Source organism: Lepidochelys kempii, chromosome 27 (assembly GCF_965140265.1).
Source record: "Lepidochelys kempii isolate rLepKem1 chromosome 27, rLepKem1.hap2, whole genome shotgun sequence".
NCBI lineage: Eukaryota > Metazoa > Chordata > Testudines > Cheloniidae > Lepidochelys > Lepidochelys kempii.
The window spans coordinates 18,607,724-18,622,873 of record NC_133282.1 but is presented as its reverse complement, the minus strand read 5'-3'; the positions used below and the strand labels follow the sequence as shown (position 1 = coordinate 18,622,873).

The 15,150-nt window shown below is 59.3% G+C and overlaps 1 protein-coding gene across 1 annotated transcript; it reads left to right on the top strand.

The window, feature by feature from the left end:
* The first annotated feature begins 9,499 nt into the window (after positions 1-9,499).
* On the top strand, positions 9,500-13,830 carry CCR10 (C-C motif chemokine receptor 10). Its single transcript, XM_073326254.1, has 2 exons — positions 9,500-9,526; positions 12,748-13,830. Exons 1-2 carry the CDS (start codon positions 9,500-9,502, stop codon positions 13,828-13,830), a joined length of 1,110 nt encoding a protein of 369 aa, XP_073182355.1.
* Positions 13,831-15,150: the final 1,320 nt, after the last annotated feature.

Below are 15,150 nucleotides of genomic sequence, written 5' to 3'. Positions count from 1 at the left end.
CCCCACCCTCCATGTCCCACTGTCAGAGGTTCAGGGCAGCCCTCAGTTTGGGGGCTTCTGCTGGAGGCTGAAACCTGCTGTGACTAAGCAGGACTGTTCTTAATGGTTCCTCTGAATAGTGTGGGGGTGCCTCAGTTTCCCCTAGGCAGTTCTTAAGTATCTAGGTGGGGGGATAAAGGTGTATGATCATTGCAGAGCCCTAGAGGGCAGGTGTGTGCAGGGGTCTGGACACAGACAATGGCCGACACCCTGTTTCCTGGCAACTGATGGCCTGGGCCCTTCCCCCCTGCAAGGTGAGAGCTAAAGGGTTGGAGAATAAAGGAATCAGGTGCCCTCCTGGCCCGGGAAAGGGACAAAGCCCAGAGGAGGAGGGGCTGGAGGGAGTTTCAGTTTGGGGCTGGCCAGGACACGGAGTGAAGGGCAGAGGTGGTTGTCTGGCTCACTGCACCCCAAAATGGACCCACGTCTGACTGCGAAGTTGGGGTGTGGGACCCTTTGGCTTCCCCAGGAGCCCCGCATGAGCAGACCCAGGAAGGTGGAAGCTGTGTGAGCCGTGTGTCCTGCAGACAGGCTGCTCCCAGGAAGGAGACTTCCCCAGAGTCCTGCCTGGCTTCATGGGGAGCAGTTCCAGAGCATCACCCAGGGACTCTGTGACACCTGCCATTCACCCAGCTAACCTCAGCACTGGCCAGCATGGGGGAAATGGAGGAGAACAATCTCCGCAGTCTCTGTTATCCCACCTAGTGGGTCGGGGACAGGCCAGATCCCTTTCCAAATGAGACCTTCCCCTCTGGTGTGTCTCACATACAGGTCAACTCCTCCTGTGTCAGATAGAGAGTGGGGAGGACCCAGTCCTGCCCTCTACACCGAGTTCCAGCCCAGGACCCTGTGGATAGCAGCTGTCTGCATCCTCTCCTGTATCAGCGGCCTGAGAGCTACAGCTAAAACTCCCTGGGCTACTTCCCCATGGCCTCCCCCAAGCCCTTCTTTATCCCCACCGCAGGACCTTCCTCCTGAAGCCTCTGGGAACAGAAAACTATCCATCCAGTGGCCAGTATATTTGCCTTCGACCAGACTCCTGCACCCCACTGGTCTGGGTCTCTCACAGTGGATAAAAATCAATGATTTTTTAAAAATGGATTATTTTTTAATTTAAATCAGATTTTTTTGATAAAATGCTTTTGGAGGAAAAAACCTATCTAACGATCATTTTAATTAAGATACATTGTAGAGCAAAGATCTCTCATCATGGAATAGGGATTATAAATTCTAATTTTGTAGTACGAGACAATATTATTCATGTCATGTTTAAGAAAAGTTTTGTAAATGAGTTCCAATAGTTCATGGATGAGGGACTCAATTTTATGGGGTTCCAGGGACTTCTGTAGAGATTATTTAGGTTAATCTTTCTATCTACCCAATGGGACTTGGTGCTAAGTCCAGAAGATACCATCCGAGATGCTTAGTTTTGCAGTTCTCAGACTGTGGACTTGTGTCTCCAGAGGTAACGTGCTTGTTAACAGCAAAAATGTTTTTAAATAATATATAGAGATGAGAAATATCAGACCTCAACTCTATTGTCCCTCTGCAAATTTGTGTACACAGACTCAATCCCTTACCTCTCTCTGAAAGTGAAAAGTTTCAAAAAGTTCAATGAATAGAAGATTGTGGGGGGCGGAATAGATCTGGACAAGGAGAAGAAGTCTGGAGATAAATGTGAGAAGCGAAGGATATATGCTTGTTTTGTTAAAATACTCTGTTTGCTGTTGAAAAAAAAATCCAGAATACTTAATGTTGTCATTTTAGTTAAATAAAACAATTGAAATGTCTGTCTAGTGATGCTCTCCTCCTAATACAGCCTGGCAAGAAAATCCTCCAAACATTAAGGATTAACCTCTTGAATTGGAGATAGTTCACCTCCCAATGACTTCATAAATATCTGCTTCAATTACCTTTGGTAAATGAAATAACCAAACAATCCTTCGTTTTCTGACATAGCTGTAAAACTCATCTGAAAAGCTTTCAAAATAAATCACTGTTTAAAAAGCAGAGTGTGTACCTTCTAAAAACAAAACCTATGTCTCTGTCTGAGTTGTGAAGAATATGTACTAAGGTTAGAACAACCACGAAGAATGCACTTCTATGTAGAAAAACCCATGATTAAATCAAATCTTCCTGACTAGTGATTTAAATCAAATCAGATCCACCCTGCCCGCTGTGCTCTTGCCCCGACCCCTTCATTCCCTGGGGGGGCCCACAGCGATGGTTGGTGCTAGGCCAACAAGAAGTTAATCCAGCCCTGGGGAGAGGCACCAGAGGTGGAGGGACGGAGGTGCACAGAGCAGTGGGGGGGCGCAGAGCAATGGGGTGGGGGTGCAGAAGGGGGTGGGGTCACAGAGCAGTGGGGGGGGCGCAGAGCAGGAGATGGGGGTGCAGAAGGGGGTGGGGCACAGTGGGAAGGGGGTGGGGTCACAGAGCAGTGGGGGGTCACAGAGCAGTGGGGGGGTGCAGAGCAGGGGATGGGAGTGCAGAAGGGAGTGGGGGCACAGTGGGGTGGGGGGCATAAGGGGGTGGGGGCTGTGATGATGTGACTCAGCAGGGAGGGGGGAGTGTTGACCTGGGAATGTGCCCTGGGGATGGGAGACCTGAGAGCCTGTCACCTGAGCCAGGAGGGGGACGACGGGGAGGTGACACCTCTGCCCGGGAATGTGGACGGAGACTGCAGCAGGGAACCTGCTGGGTGGGTTTAGTTTCAGTTTGGGGCTGGGTGGAGGAACACAGGGAACCCCAGGGCTGGGGTCTGAGCTCCCTGCTCCCCCAGAAGGACGTGATTGAGGGGTCCTGGTTGTACCCACAAGCTCTGTTGTGGACTGTGTTCCTGTTGTCCAATAAACCTTCTGTTTTACTGGCTGGCTGAGAGTCTCAGTGGATCCCAGGAAGAGGGGGGCAGGGCCTGGACTCCTCCACACTCCGTGACCGGGGCGCAGAGCAGTGGGGGGGTGGGGTGGCAGAAGGGGGTGGGGGCACAGTGGGGTGGGGGGCACAAAGGGGTGGGGTCACAGAGCAGGGGGTGAGGGCACAGAGCAGGGAGTGGGTGCAGAAGGGGGTTGGGAGCTCTCACTTCTGTGCAGCTGAGCATGTTTTCAGAAGTGGTCAGTTATTTGGGGTGCCCAGGGCAACCCCCAAGGGCTGGAGTTTGGGGAGGTGGGTGCCCAGCCCCTTCGCAGGTCTCCAGCTTGGTCCCAAATGGCTCCTCCCGCCTGAACATTTTGGGCTTCCTCCTTGCAGCTCCTCTGCCAGTGCATTGCACCTCCCCCTGGGGTGCTGCCCCCCCCCCCCACTCCGTGCTGGGGATGAGGCCAAACACAGGGCACCTTGTTTGTGGCTCTGGGGGCTGCTGCTCAAGGTCCCCAGCCCGAGCTCTGGGGCCTTCTGGACCCAACGGGCTCGGGGGCAGGGAGCAGGCAGGGGGAATGTTCCTGATTCATAGGAGTCTTGTCTGGACAGGGCCAGGGGGGCACAGTGATGTGCCCTGAGAACTGCAGCTCAGGGCAAAGGGGTTGAGCCCCCCGAGGCAGGTTCCACTCCCTGAGGGCCCCTCCCCCCACTTATGGCTGCCCCGGTGCTAATCGCGGAGGGGAGGCCTCATGACACTTCCGTGCTGGGCCTCCCCCTTGCAAATGTGTCAAACTAGGGTGATGGAAGGGGGGAGGAAACAGGAAATGGGGGGTCCATGTGGCTGGAGGGGGGCTGGGCATGGCAAATGGAATGGGGGGTCCTTGTGGCTGGTGGGGAGGGGAGCCATGCTGTGTGTCCTGCTGTGACGTTATTGACCTAATCTGGGACCGTATAGATCATTGTTGCAACCAAGGTCCTGTCGTGGCACCAAATCTTGTATAAGGGGGGTCAAATGAGGTGTCTCAGACACGGTTATGGTTTGCTGGTTAGGATGATGCTGTCTATATGTGGGTATCATTTTTGTAGTTGAAGTTATGAATATTGGCTCTACACTGTCTGAAGTTCAAACTTCTGCTCTGCTTCTGGGTGACACCCCAGACAAGTTGGTGTCCGCTCTGCCTAGCCTGCCTGATGGCCCATTAAGGACCATCAGCGACACAACTGACCCATTGAGAGAAGGCAGACACGCCTGGGGACTCAGCCCAGGGACAGAACTCTGAGGTGTTTCCAGGCCATGGGATGGGCAGCTTGTCCTTGGGACACAGACAGCAGAGACCACATGGCAAGAGACTGTAAAGAGCTGCTGCAGCTCCTCCATCGTCTTCAGTCCTGCTTCTGACCTCCGGAGGGACTTGGCTGCACTGACCTCTGAACTAAGGACTGAAAGACCCTCCCAGTTGGGGCTGTTCTCCAGGGACTTGATTTGAACCTGCCGTTTATTCCATCCCTGCTGCAAGCCTGAACCAAGAACTTTGCCATCACTGGGTGTCATTGATTCCATTTCACCCATTCTAGCTCTCATCTGTATTTCTTTCCTTTTAGGAATAAACCTTTAGATTTTAGATTCTAAAGGATTGGCAACAGCGTGATTTGTGGGCAAGATCTGATTTGTACATTGACCTGGGTCTGGGGCTTGGGCCTTTGGGATCAAGAAAACCATTTTTCTTTTACTGGGGTACTGGTTTTTATCACCATTTGTCCCCATAACAAGTGGCACTGGTGGAGATACTGGGAAACTGGAGTGTCTAAGGAATTGCTTGTGTGACTTGTGGTTAGCCAGTGGGGTGAGACCGAAGTCCTCTCTGGCTGGCTGGTTTGGTTTGCCCTAGAGGTGGAAAAACCCAGCCTTGGGCTGTGACTGCCCTGCTTGAAGCAATTCATCCTGAATTGGCACTCTCACTTGGGTCCCGCCAGAACCAGCCTCGTTACAGGAGCTGAGGTGGGTTCCCTACAAAACAAGACAAACGCACAGGAAAGGGGAGAGAAACGAACAGCTAAAAGGGAAAATGCAGCTTCTGTCTCTGTTGTTGACTCTCACTTAACCTCACTGCTGGAAAAACGGGCCCAGCCCACGGTCTGACCAGCCACGCTGAGACCTGGCAAACTCGTACCAGTGTTGGGCTTGCTTACGGTATTGCTTTTAGCTTCCTCCAGGTGCAGGCTCACTGCTCTGTTGCAAAAGGTGCAGTTGTCTGGGCAGCCTCATACGGGCTCTTATTAACCTGAGACAGAGAGAGGGTCAGGAGAGAGGAGAACAAAGGAAAATGGCCCAGAGGTGCTGACAGCAGGACCCTAAGTCTGACGTCCCAGGTGCCATTCAGACCAGGAGCCGGTGGAGGTGGCATCAGTTCCTTCTGCCTGGCCCGCTCTGGCTAGGGCGTCGCCAGGACCAGGACGATGAAGCCCAGCACTGTCTGGTGGGTCTCAGGACATGACTGGCGGGAATGGTGAAGCTGAGTGACCCCCACCCCCAGACAAACAACGTCCGGAAGAGGCAGCAGCCTCATCCCGCTGGTCACCATGCAGGGCGGTGATTCCCTCCCATCTCTAGAACCTCACAGCCCCTGGGGTGTTCCCTGCAGAACCCCCAGGCTCAGGCCCCCCAGTACCAGTCTCTTGGGCTCCAGCTTTGCCTGACTTTATGAGCAATTTTGTGTCACAGGCTGTGTTGGGCTTTTGTTCCAGCACAGAGCGCTTGCCCCCTTATTCCCCCAGGGCCTGTGGGGATCGGGGGGGGAGGGCAGCCGGAGCACGAGAGCCCTCTTCAGAGAGAGCAGGGGATGGAACCGGGGGTGGGGGGGCTGCTCCAGGAGTCTCTGTCAGGCCCCTGCAGGCCTTACGCTGGGGAGAGGCCACACAAATTAACTTGCCCTGGGGGGCATGCAGGCTTGGCTGGGCAGCAGCCAAGCAGGCTCCCCACGCACCCCCCCTCCCAGCCCAGCTGGCGGGCCACAGCCCTGTGCCGCAGGCCCTCTGCAGGGGTGGTCAGTCCGCAGCTGCGGACGAGGGTGGGCACTCCAGGCCGGCAGCTGCCGACTCCAGCAGCCTGGGTATTTCCAGTGACACCACAAGCAAGAGCCTGGCGCTGAGTAGCCGTGAGCCCTGGTCCCCGCAGGGTACGCCGGGGAGAGCAGGAGGGGGAGTGAGGGCAGGATAACGGTGACCACAACGTTTGCAAAGCAGGCGTTGTGACAGATGTGGAACCGGCGTGTAATCAACAAGCAGATTAAGCCTTCGGGGTTAGGGGTCGCCTGTCTCTCTCCACGGGTGCAAAAAAGACACGGGATTTAGCCTGTCTGCTCCCAAACGGCCATTGTCATCTGCCCTCCCTGGGCGCGCTCAGTGGGGGGGCTGGAGCAAGCGGGCTTCGTGCCTACATAAGAACCCCCCCATGGCTCAGGAGCCCACCCCAGCCTCCTCTGGCCCTGCGGCTTAGCACGCCCACCCTGGCTTTCCCTCGGCCCCTGGCAGCCCCCCACAGTCCCTGGCTATTGATGGTGAGAGGGATGTCTGTGGGGCCAGGGCTCAGAACCTGCAGGAGCCAGGGTCAGAGATGGCAGCCCCGATTGGCCGCCCCCGTGCAGGGGGCTCCCCCACATCCACGGAGCTGGCGTCTTCCTGGATTTAGGGGGAGCCCCAGGGAGCCAAGCCCGGCTGAAAGGCGCTCATCCCTGCACCCCGGGGCAGGCGGGGGCCAGGAGCCAGACGGGGCCAGGCCTGGGAGGATGTCTGGGTCCTGCTCGGTGGTGGGCGACGTGGCTGTTTCCTGTTAGCAGGGCCTGGTCGGAGGGCGAAAGAGAGAACAGAGAATCCCAGGTGCAGCGGGCCCGGGGGCAGGGACACAGTTACTTACTCAGAAGCAAAGCAGCTCTTGGCTTGTGGGCTGGGTTGTGCAGGGGCTGTGCACAACCCAGGCACCCCCAAACAAGCAGGCACCCCCAAACCAGCAGCCCCACCCTGGCTCTGAGGCAGCTTTCGCCTCCCCCAGGGGCACAGAGGGAAGCAACAAGGTGGCTGCGAAGCCCGTTTCCCTCCGGCCCATCTCTGCAGCTGAAAGCCAGCCCCCTTGCCCCTGTCCACCCCGCACCAAGGCTGGGAGCAGAGCAGTGTCTCCGGGAGTGGGGACCTGGACAGGGGTAAGGGGACCGAGGCCACAGCTGGGGGTGGGCGTGGAGCCCTGGGCAGGGGCCAGCAGCCAGGACCCTAGGAGCAGCACCCAGGGCGTTGGGCTAGGAGTGGGGTGGGCCCCGGGAGCGGAGTCCTGGGAGCGGGGGTGGGGCCAGCAGCCAGGACCCAAGCCCCAGGTGAGATGAGGGATTGGGGAGCAGAGTGTGGGTGGAGGGCCAGGAGCAGGGCATAGGCGTGGGAAACACCCCTAGGTTTTATGCATGGAGCCAGCAGCTGGGGAGCGGGGTGCAGGGCCAGCAGCCTTGCATAAAACCTGGGGGTTCTGCAGCATCTCCCCCGCACCCTTACTTTCCGCGCCTATGGCCATGGGGGGCCATGAATGACAGTCACTGTGTGCTGGTCCAAGCAGAAGCTGGGCTGACCCCTCCGTGCCACCCCGCCCCACACAACTCCTACGGGCCACTTTGCATTCTCCCCTGGTGAGGAAGGATCGCTGCCCCTGCCAAGCGCTTCCCCCCCACCCCCGCTCACTGCCCCTTGCTGCCAGCTTGCCAGGGCGTGGCAGCTGCCCCTTTCTTGGCACTAGTGGAGCGGGGGAGTCAAAGCCCAGAGCAGCAGCACATGGAAACGGTGAGAGGGATGGTAAGAGCCACAGCCCAGCTGTGTCCTTTGGGCTGTTGTGTCCTTTGCTCCTTGCACAACAAAGCTCAGAGGAAGGAATCCCACAGGCATGGTGGGGCCCAAAGACCACGTGTACTGGCTAGATACAACATGCCAGGCCTGGCTCCATGCACACACGGCTGCGCTGATGGGGGGTCAAGCGGCTTCTGAAACCCAGGACACGGTGAGCACCAGTAGAAGGCTCACAAATTTTAAAGGGACACCCCCCCAGCCCCCGTTCCCAGGCAGCCCAGACTGGCTGGTGGACTGGTGTTGGCAGCTGGGGTGTGGGGGTCTGAAAGGCAAAGCAGGGATAAGCCATTGCAAAGATGACTCGAGCCTCGGAGAAAGGGGGGATTGTGAGATTATAACTGCAAAAGGCAGAAAGCCTATTAACGACAGGAATCGATTTGCTGCCGACACGGAGAGAAAAGCGGTTCCCCTCCCCCTCCCCCTCCCCCTCCCTCTCCCCTGCCATGTCCTAATCTGCATGGTAATAAAAAGCTTAAGAATTTTTGTGGGGGTCAAGTCATAAATCCCACCAGTGTATTGGAGTGGGACCGTCTGGGGTGACACCTCTGCTGGGCCAGAAGGGCTCAGCCTCCAGGGAGCCCCCCGGGGGGTTGTGACGACAGCAGCTGCCCCTTGGTCCAAGAACAAACTGTTTCCTGTGTGAAGCTGCGTCCTGAAAGAGGGACTGTCCTGGTTCCTTAGGGAGGGTCAGTCCCTGTCACAGGGCCAGGAGCAGCAGGCCAGAGCCCCATTGGTGTCAGTGGGGCCAGAGCCCCGCTGGTGGGACTTGGCCTCGTTCCATTCATTCAGCTACACTGGTCCACAGCAGCCAAGGGTCTGGCACGATTCGTGTTATCTGCGACACAGAAGCCCTGTCATGGCCCCGGACCTCACTGTGGCTGGGTGCTGTACGTTACTAGGTGCATTACGGTAGCGCCCAGGAGCCCTGGGACCCATTGCGCTGGGTGCTGTAGCTTATTAGGTGCATTACGGTAGCACCCAGGAGCCCTATCCTGGAGTAGGGGCCTATTGTGCTGGGTGCCGCACAAGCCCAAAACATCTCGCTGGTCCCGGCCCCCGAGAGCTCCCAGGCTGTGCAGCCCCAGCTCCATCACGCCGTTGTGGGGGCTTCTCGGGGGACTCCAGACAAGTTCATCCCAGTAAGTGGCCCCCGATTCATGAGCGGCTCGTTTCCAGGCCTGTCTCCCAGGGGTCAGGCCCAGCACCCCGCGCCCTGACCATGGGCTAGCAGGGCAGCTGGCACCAACGGCAGCTGGAGAAGCAAAGGCCCGGCAGGCACCGCGTGCCCAGGGCTCTGGGGCTGAGCAGGGTGTGCCGACCCAGGCTCGCTCCCTTGGCCCCAGCCCACGCATGCTCATGGGGTTTCCGTTCAGTTTGCTGGCAGCTCTCGCGCTCTGCAGCCTACATCCCCATGGCCGGGGCACCCACCCTGCCACGTACCACAGGGCCCATTTCCACGAAGCGTGGGGCACGGAACTGTGCTCTGTTCAATCTGGCACCAGCGCTCAGGGTGTTGGCTGGATGCCTCTTGTCACCGACGCAGGGCCTCGCCCCGCCCTGGGGTCACCTCCGGCGCTCAGGTCCCGTGGGGGCAGGTCTTGGATTCTGAGATCAGCTCTCGGTATCAGGTAGGGCACGTGGTCAAACCACAGGCCGCGTCGCACTCGGGGGTGGCCGCGGCAGAGCCTCGAAGAAGCAGGACGCTTGCTGCAGCTTCACAATGACAGAGATGCCTTCCCCAAACCAGGTGAGGGGCTGCAGGGGCTTTCCGGGGCAGGAGAGGGGACACCACTTGCTTGTTTGAATGTAAAACCATTTTCTCTGATTGGTTTTTCCGATCGTGGGTTTGAGTCATGAGCACCTGGTCCCAAATGGGCCCACCTGGGATCCTCCAGCCCATGCAGGCTGGGATGGGTTCCAAGCCCGGAGCCTGGGGGCTGGGAGCAGAAAGGGACGTCGGGGCCCCGATCCTGCAGTGAGCTCCATGCTGACCCCTGCACCCACACAGAGCTCCAAAGCTGGCTCTGCAGGATAGCTGCTCTCTGCCCAGCCCACCAGGTACAGACACTGTGGGTCCCATGTCCCAAAGGCAGGGCAAAGCTCCACACTGGGGTCTCAGGGGCCGGGCAGTTGGGAAAGGCCAGCGTGGGGCCGCTGGGAAATCACACTGTCCCTGGGCAGTTCTTGGGCTCCGTCCGGCCCCAAGACACCATGAGCAGCCGCGTGTAGTGTGGGGCCCAAGGGCTGCTGTGAGGCAGGAGAAGGGAAGCCAGGCCCAGTTGCTGGGGTTTGCAGCCCCTTAGGGTTCAGCGCGCAGCCCAGTCAGAAGGAAACTGCAGGCCAGGGCCAAATTGCTGGTGTAACCATGGCAGTTTCCCTGAGTCAGCAGCACTCAGTTTGCCGATTTACCCGAGCTGGGCTCTGGCTCCGCGCGGGTCTGAGCCGCAAGGGACAGAATCTGCGCTCTGATGGGATGGGATCCAGAGTGGGGTCTCCAGGCAGGGCTGGCCCCAGGTGTCCAGGGGCATCCCAGAGGACATCTGATCACCCCGGGGTCCAGAGAAGCTCAACGGGTTTTACACGTTTCTTCCCCCAAACATCTTGATTAGCAATTCAGGCAGCCACAAAGGGGAAAAGACCTGCTGGCCCCTGGGAAATCCCCCCACGAAGGACAGCACGTTCCCCATGTCTGAATGCCGGTGTGTGTCCACCGGTGCATCCAGGCTCAGCGCAGCATCACTGTGTGGGGTCCCAGTGCCTGTCTGTGGGGCCTGACGCAACTCATGAGACAGACGCACCCTCACCTCACCCCATGGGCACCTGATCTACAGAGACTCAGGCCCAGCATGGGTCAGTGACCGCAACTCCAGGCCTGAATGTCGAGCTCTGAGCAGCTCCGGTTCAGGGTGCCGAGCTCCGGTTCTGGGTGCCAAGCTCCGGTTCTGGGTGTTGAGCTCCAGGCAGCTCCAGTTCTGGGTGCCGAGTTCCAGTTTGGGGTGCTGAGCTCTAGTTCTGGGTGCTGAACACCAGTTCTGGGTGCCGAGTGTCAGGCAGCTCCGGTTCTGGGTGCCGAGCTCCAGGCAGCTCCAGTTCAGGGTGCTGAGCACCTGTCCCCTCCATGACGCTCCCGTTTCGCACTCTGGTCACTGACACTTTCGTTGTTCGTCAGTGAAATGCCGAGCTGTTCAGGGCCTTGAGCTGCAGCCCAGGGCTGGGGGTGCTGTCCAGGTGCCCACGCTGCCAGGCTTCCAGGAGTTAAAGGAAAGCACAGACGGGGCTGCCGCTCCCCCTTCCTGCAGGGCATCATGCCAGCCTGGCCCTCTCCCTACCTGGCAGCCCCCGGCACATGAGTCCCCAGCCCAGGGAGTGACACAGCAGCTCTCACAACTGGCAGCCCGGAAATCGCCCCCGCTGATCAGGGCTGGGTGTGAGACAGAAACGCAGTCACTGAATCCAGTGGCTCTTGGTGTGGCAGGGCCCGTCTCGAGGCACCAGCCATCTCCCCTGGGCTCAGCCTAGCTCCTACAGAACAGGCGCCCACATCACACAAACCCACCAACCCAGCGGGCACCAGCCAGCCCCCTCACTGGCAGCCCCAGCAGGGGACCCGGGCTGAGGGGCCAGAGAGACTCAGCTTCTCTCTGGGGCCTGTGCAAGGCGGGGCAATGGGGGGCCAGCACCAGACTGGCACAGGACCCTTCCAGCTGCCCAGCCTGGCAGCATGTCCCTGGGGGTGAGGGTCCCGGGCTGGGCTGCAGGGCTGGTTGAGTGGGGCTTGTGCAATGGACATTGATCCCCTTGCTCTGCAGTGCTGTGGGTTGCTGTGCGGTGCTGCGACCTGGTGTGTGGTGCTGTGGGGTGTTGTTTTGCTGTGGGGTGTTGTGGTGCAGAGCAGCGTCGCAGTGGAATGCTGTATTGTGTTGCTGGGTAGCTGTGCTGTCTGGTGCTGTGTTGTGTTGCTCTATGGTGTGATGCTGTGTTGTGTTGCTCTGTAGCTGTGTGGTGTTCCTGTGTTGGTGTACTGTGCTGTATTGCAGTGCTGTGTTGTGTTAATACGTTGCATTGCAATGCTGTGTTGTGTTGCTGTGTGGTGTAACCACGGTGCTACGTTGTGTTCTGCGGTGCTGTGGCTGTGCAGTGCCATTCTGTGTTGTTGTGTAGTGCTGTGTGCTGTAGCTGTGTGGTGCTGTGTTGTGTTGCTGTGTGCTGGGGCTGTGCAGTGCCGTGCTGTGTTGTTGTGTAGTGCTGTGTGCTGTAGCTGTGTTGTGTTGCTGTGTGCTGTAGGTGTGTGGTGCTGTGTTGTTGTGTAGTGCTGTGTGCTGTGGCTGTGCAGTGCCATGCTGTGTTGTTGTGTAGGGCTGCGTTACAGTGCTGTGTTGTGTTGCCGTGTGCTGTAGCTGTGTGGTGCTGTGTTGTTGTGTAGGGCTGTGTCGCGGTGCTGTGTTGTGTTGCTGTGTGGTGTAACCACGGTGCTATGTTGTGTTCTGCGGTGCTGTGTTGTGTTGCTGTGTGCTGTGGCTGTGCAGTGCCGTGCTGTGTTGTTGTGTAGGGCTGCGTCACAGTGCTGTGTTGTGTTGCTGTGTGCTGTAGCTGTGTGGTGCTGTGTTGTGTTGCTGTGTGCTGTGGCTGTGCAGTGCCGTGCTGTGTTGTTGTGTAGGGCTGCGTCGCAGTGCTGTGTTGTGTTGCTGTGTGCTGTAGGTGTGTGGTGCTGTGTTGTTGTGTAGTGCTGTGTGCTGTGGCTGTGCAGTGCCGTGCTGTGTTGTTGTGTAGGGCTGCGTTACAGTGCTGTGTTGTGTTGCCGTGTGCTGTAGCTGTGTGTTGCTGTGTTGTTGTGTAGGGCTGTATAGCAGTGCTGTGTTGTGTTGCTGTGTACTGTGGCTGTGCGATGCCACGTTGTGTCGTTGTGTGGTGCTGCGTTGTTCAGCGAAGCTTCTTGCTAATGACCCTGACGAAGTTTCGCCCTCACAGACCTTCAGCCCCTGGGCGGCCGAGCCCCCGGTCACCACCGACTTCTACGATGAGGACGAGGATGGGCTGTTCCCGGGCGGGGGCAGCCCCCTGCCCGAGCTGTGCGAGAAGGGGCCCGTGCACGACTTTGCCCGCACCTACCAGCCGGCCGCCTACCTGCTGCTGTCGCTGCTGGGCGTGGCGGGGAACGGGCTGGTGCTGCTCACCCACGCCCGCTACCGCCAGGCCCGCTCCGTGACCGACGTCTGCCTGCTGCACCTGGCCGTGGCCGACCTGCTGCTGCTGCTGACCTCACTGCCCTTTGCCGTGACGGGCGCGCTGCAGGGCTGGCTGCTGGGCACCAACGCCTGCCAGACCCTGCAGGGCTTCTACGCCCTCAACTTCTACAGCGGCTTCCTCTTCCTGACCTGCATCAGCGTGGACCGCTACATGACCATCGTCCGGGCGCAAGTTGCCTGCCGCCTGCGCCCCCGGGCCCGCTGCTACGGCTGGCTCGCCGCCGGGCTGGCCTGGCTGCTCTCCACCCTGTTGGCACTGCCCCAGTTCATCTACAGCCAGGCCAAGTGGCACCAGGGCCGCGAGCTCTGCAGGGTGCTCTTCCCTGCCGGCATTTCCAAGGCAGCCCGGGGAGCCACCAACCTGGCCCAGGTCATCCTGGGCTTCGTGCTGCCCTTCCTGGTCATGGCCTCCTGCTACACGGCCGTGGCCCGCACCCTGCTGGCTGCCCGCAGCTTCCAGCGGCACAAGGCCCTGCGCGTCATCCTGGCCCTGGTGCTTGTCTTTGTGGTCCTCCAGCTGCCCTACAGCCTGGTGGTGCTGCTGGACACGGCCGACATGCTAGGCAGCCGGGAGATGAGCTGTGCCCAGAGCCGCCGCAAGGACCTGGCTCTGGTGGTGACCAATGGCCTGGCCTTCGCCCGCTGCTGCCTGAACCCCGTGCTCTACGCCTTCGTGGGCGTGCGCTTCCGGAAGGAGCTGCGGCTCCTGGCCAGCGATGCTGGCTGCGTGGGCCAGGCACGGGATGGGCAGCGCCCCAGCTCCAGGCGCCGGGCATCACTCTCCACCTGCCTGGAGATGGTGTAGGGGCGGTGCTGAGCGGGCTGGCCCAGGGCTCAGCCCTCTGCCCTGCCAGCCGGGAGGCCAGGGCTCCCCTCCCCGGCTGGCAGGGGGCAACTGGGGCAGGCTCATGGGAGGAGGCAGGGTCATGTTGTTACAGCCCCCTCCTCTGGCCACTCCAGGGGCACTGTTCACTGGCTGGTGCGGGGGGGGCTGGGGCGGGGGCGGTCTGTATAATGCCCAGCGCATGGGGGGAGGGGGCTAACACCCAGCACACTGGGGGGGGGGGTGTCATGCCCAGAACACGCGGGTGGGGGGTGTCTGTGTAACATCCAGCACAGTGCGGGGAGGGTCCATGTAACACCCAACACTCTGGGGGGTGGGGGTGTCTGTGTAACGCCCAGCACACTGGGGCTGTCTGTGTAATGCTCAGCACGTTGGATGTGGGGGGGGTCTGTGTAACACTCGGCACTCTGTGGGGTATCCGTGTAATTCCCAGCACAGTGGAAGGTCTGTATAATGCCCAGCACATGGGCAGGGTGGGGAAGGTGTAATGCCCAGCACGTGGGGGTGGGTTGTATAACACCCAGCACGGGGTGGGGGAGGAATTGTGTAATGCCCAGCACACTGGGGGGGGTCTGTGTAATGCCCAGCACACTGGGGGAGTCTGTGTAATGCCCAGCACATGGGGGTGGGTTGTATAACGCCCAGCACGGGGTGGGGGAGGAATTGTGTAATGCCCAGCACACTGGGGGGGGTCTGTGTAACGCCCAGCACGGGGGGGGGGAGGAATTGTGTAATGCCAGCGCATTGGAGGGTCTGTGTAATGCCCAGCACTATCTGGGGAAGTGGAGAAATAATCAGGCTTCCTCGTCTTCTTCCCCTGCAAACCAATAAAATGCCCTGGGCACCTGTGTGCTCTTGTTATTCGTGTGCATTTGATTCTTCATTAACTCCCCTGCTCCGGCCGCTCAGCTGCAGTGATGACTGGCCCTTTAAAGGGAGCTGGCTCTCAGCCTCCCTGCGACCTAGCTGGCTCCCATGTGCCCTGCCCTGGCCTCTGGGACAGAGAAGGGAAGGCCCCGGGCCTGAGAGACACTACCGGCTTCAGCAGGGGCCTGGAGTGCGCAGGAGACTTGACTCCAGCCAGGTGGGCCTGGGAGCAGCTGCTGGGGAAGGAGCAGGGAGCAACACACTGGGGGCCAGGCCAGGCAGCCTGGGAAGCTCAGCTGGGCAGAAGGGTGTGGGGTGCCAAGTGTCTGAGTGACTGGCAGAGCAGCTCCTCAGACTGGAGGTGCTGGGTGCAGCCTGCAGCTGGCCAGAAGACTCTGTCTTTCCAGCAGGCCA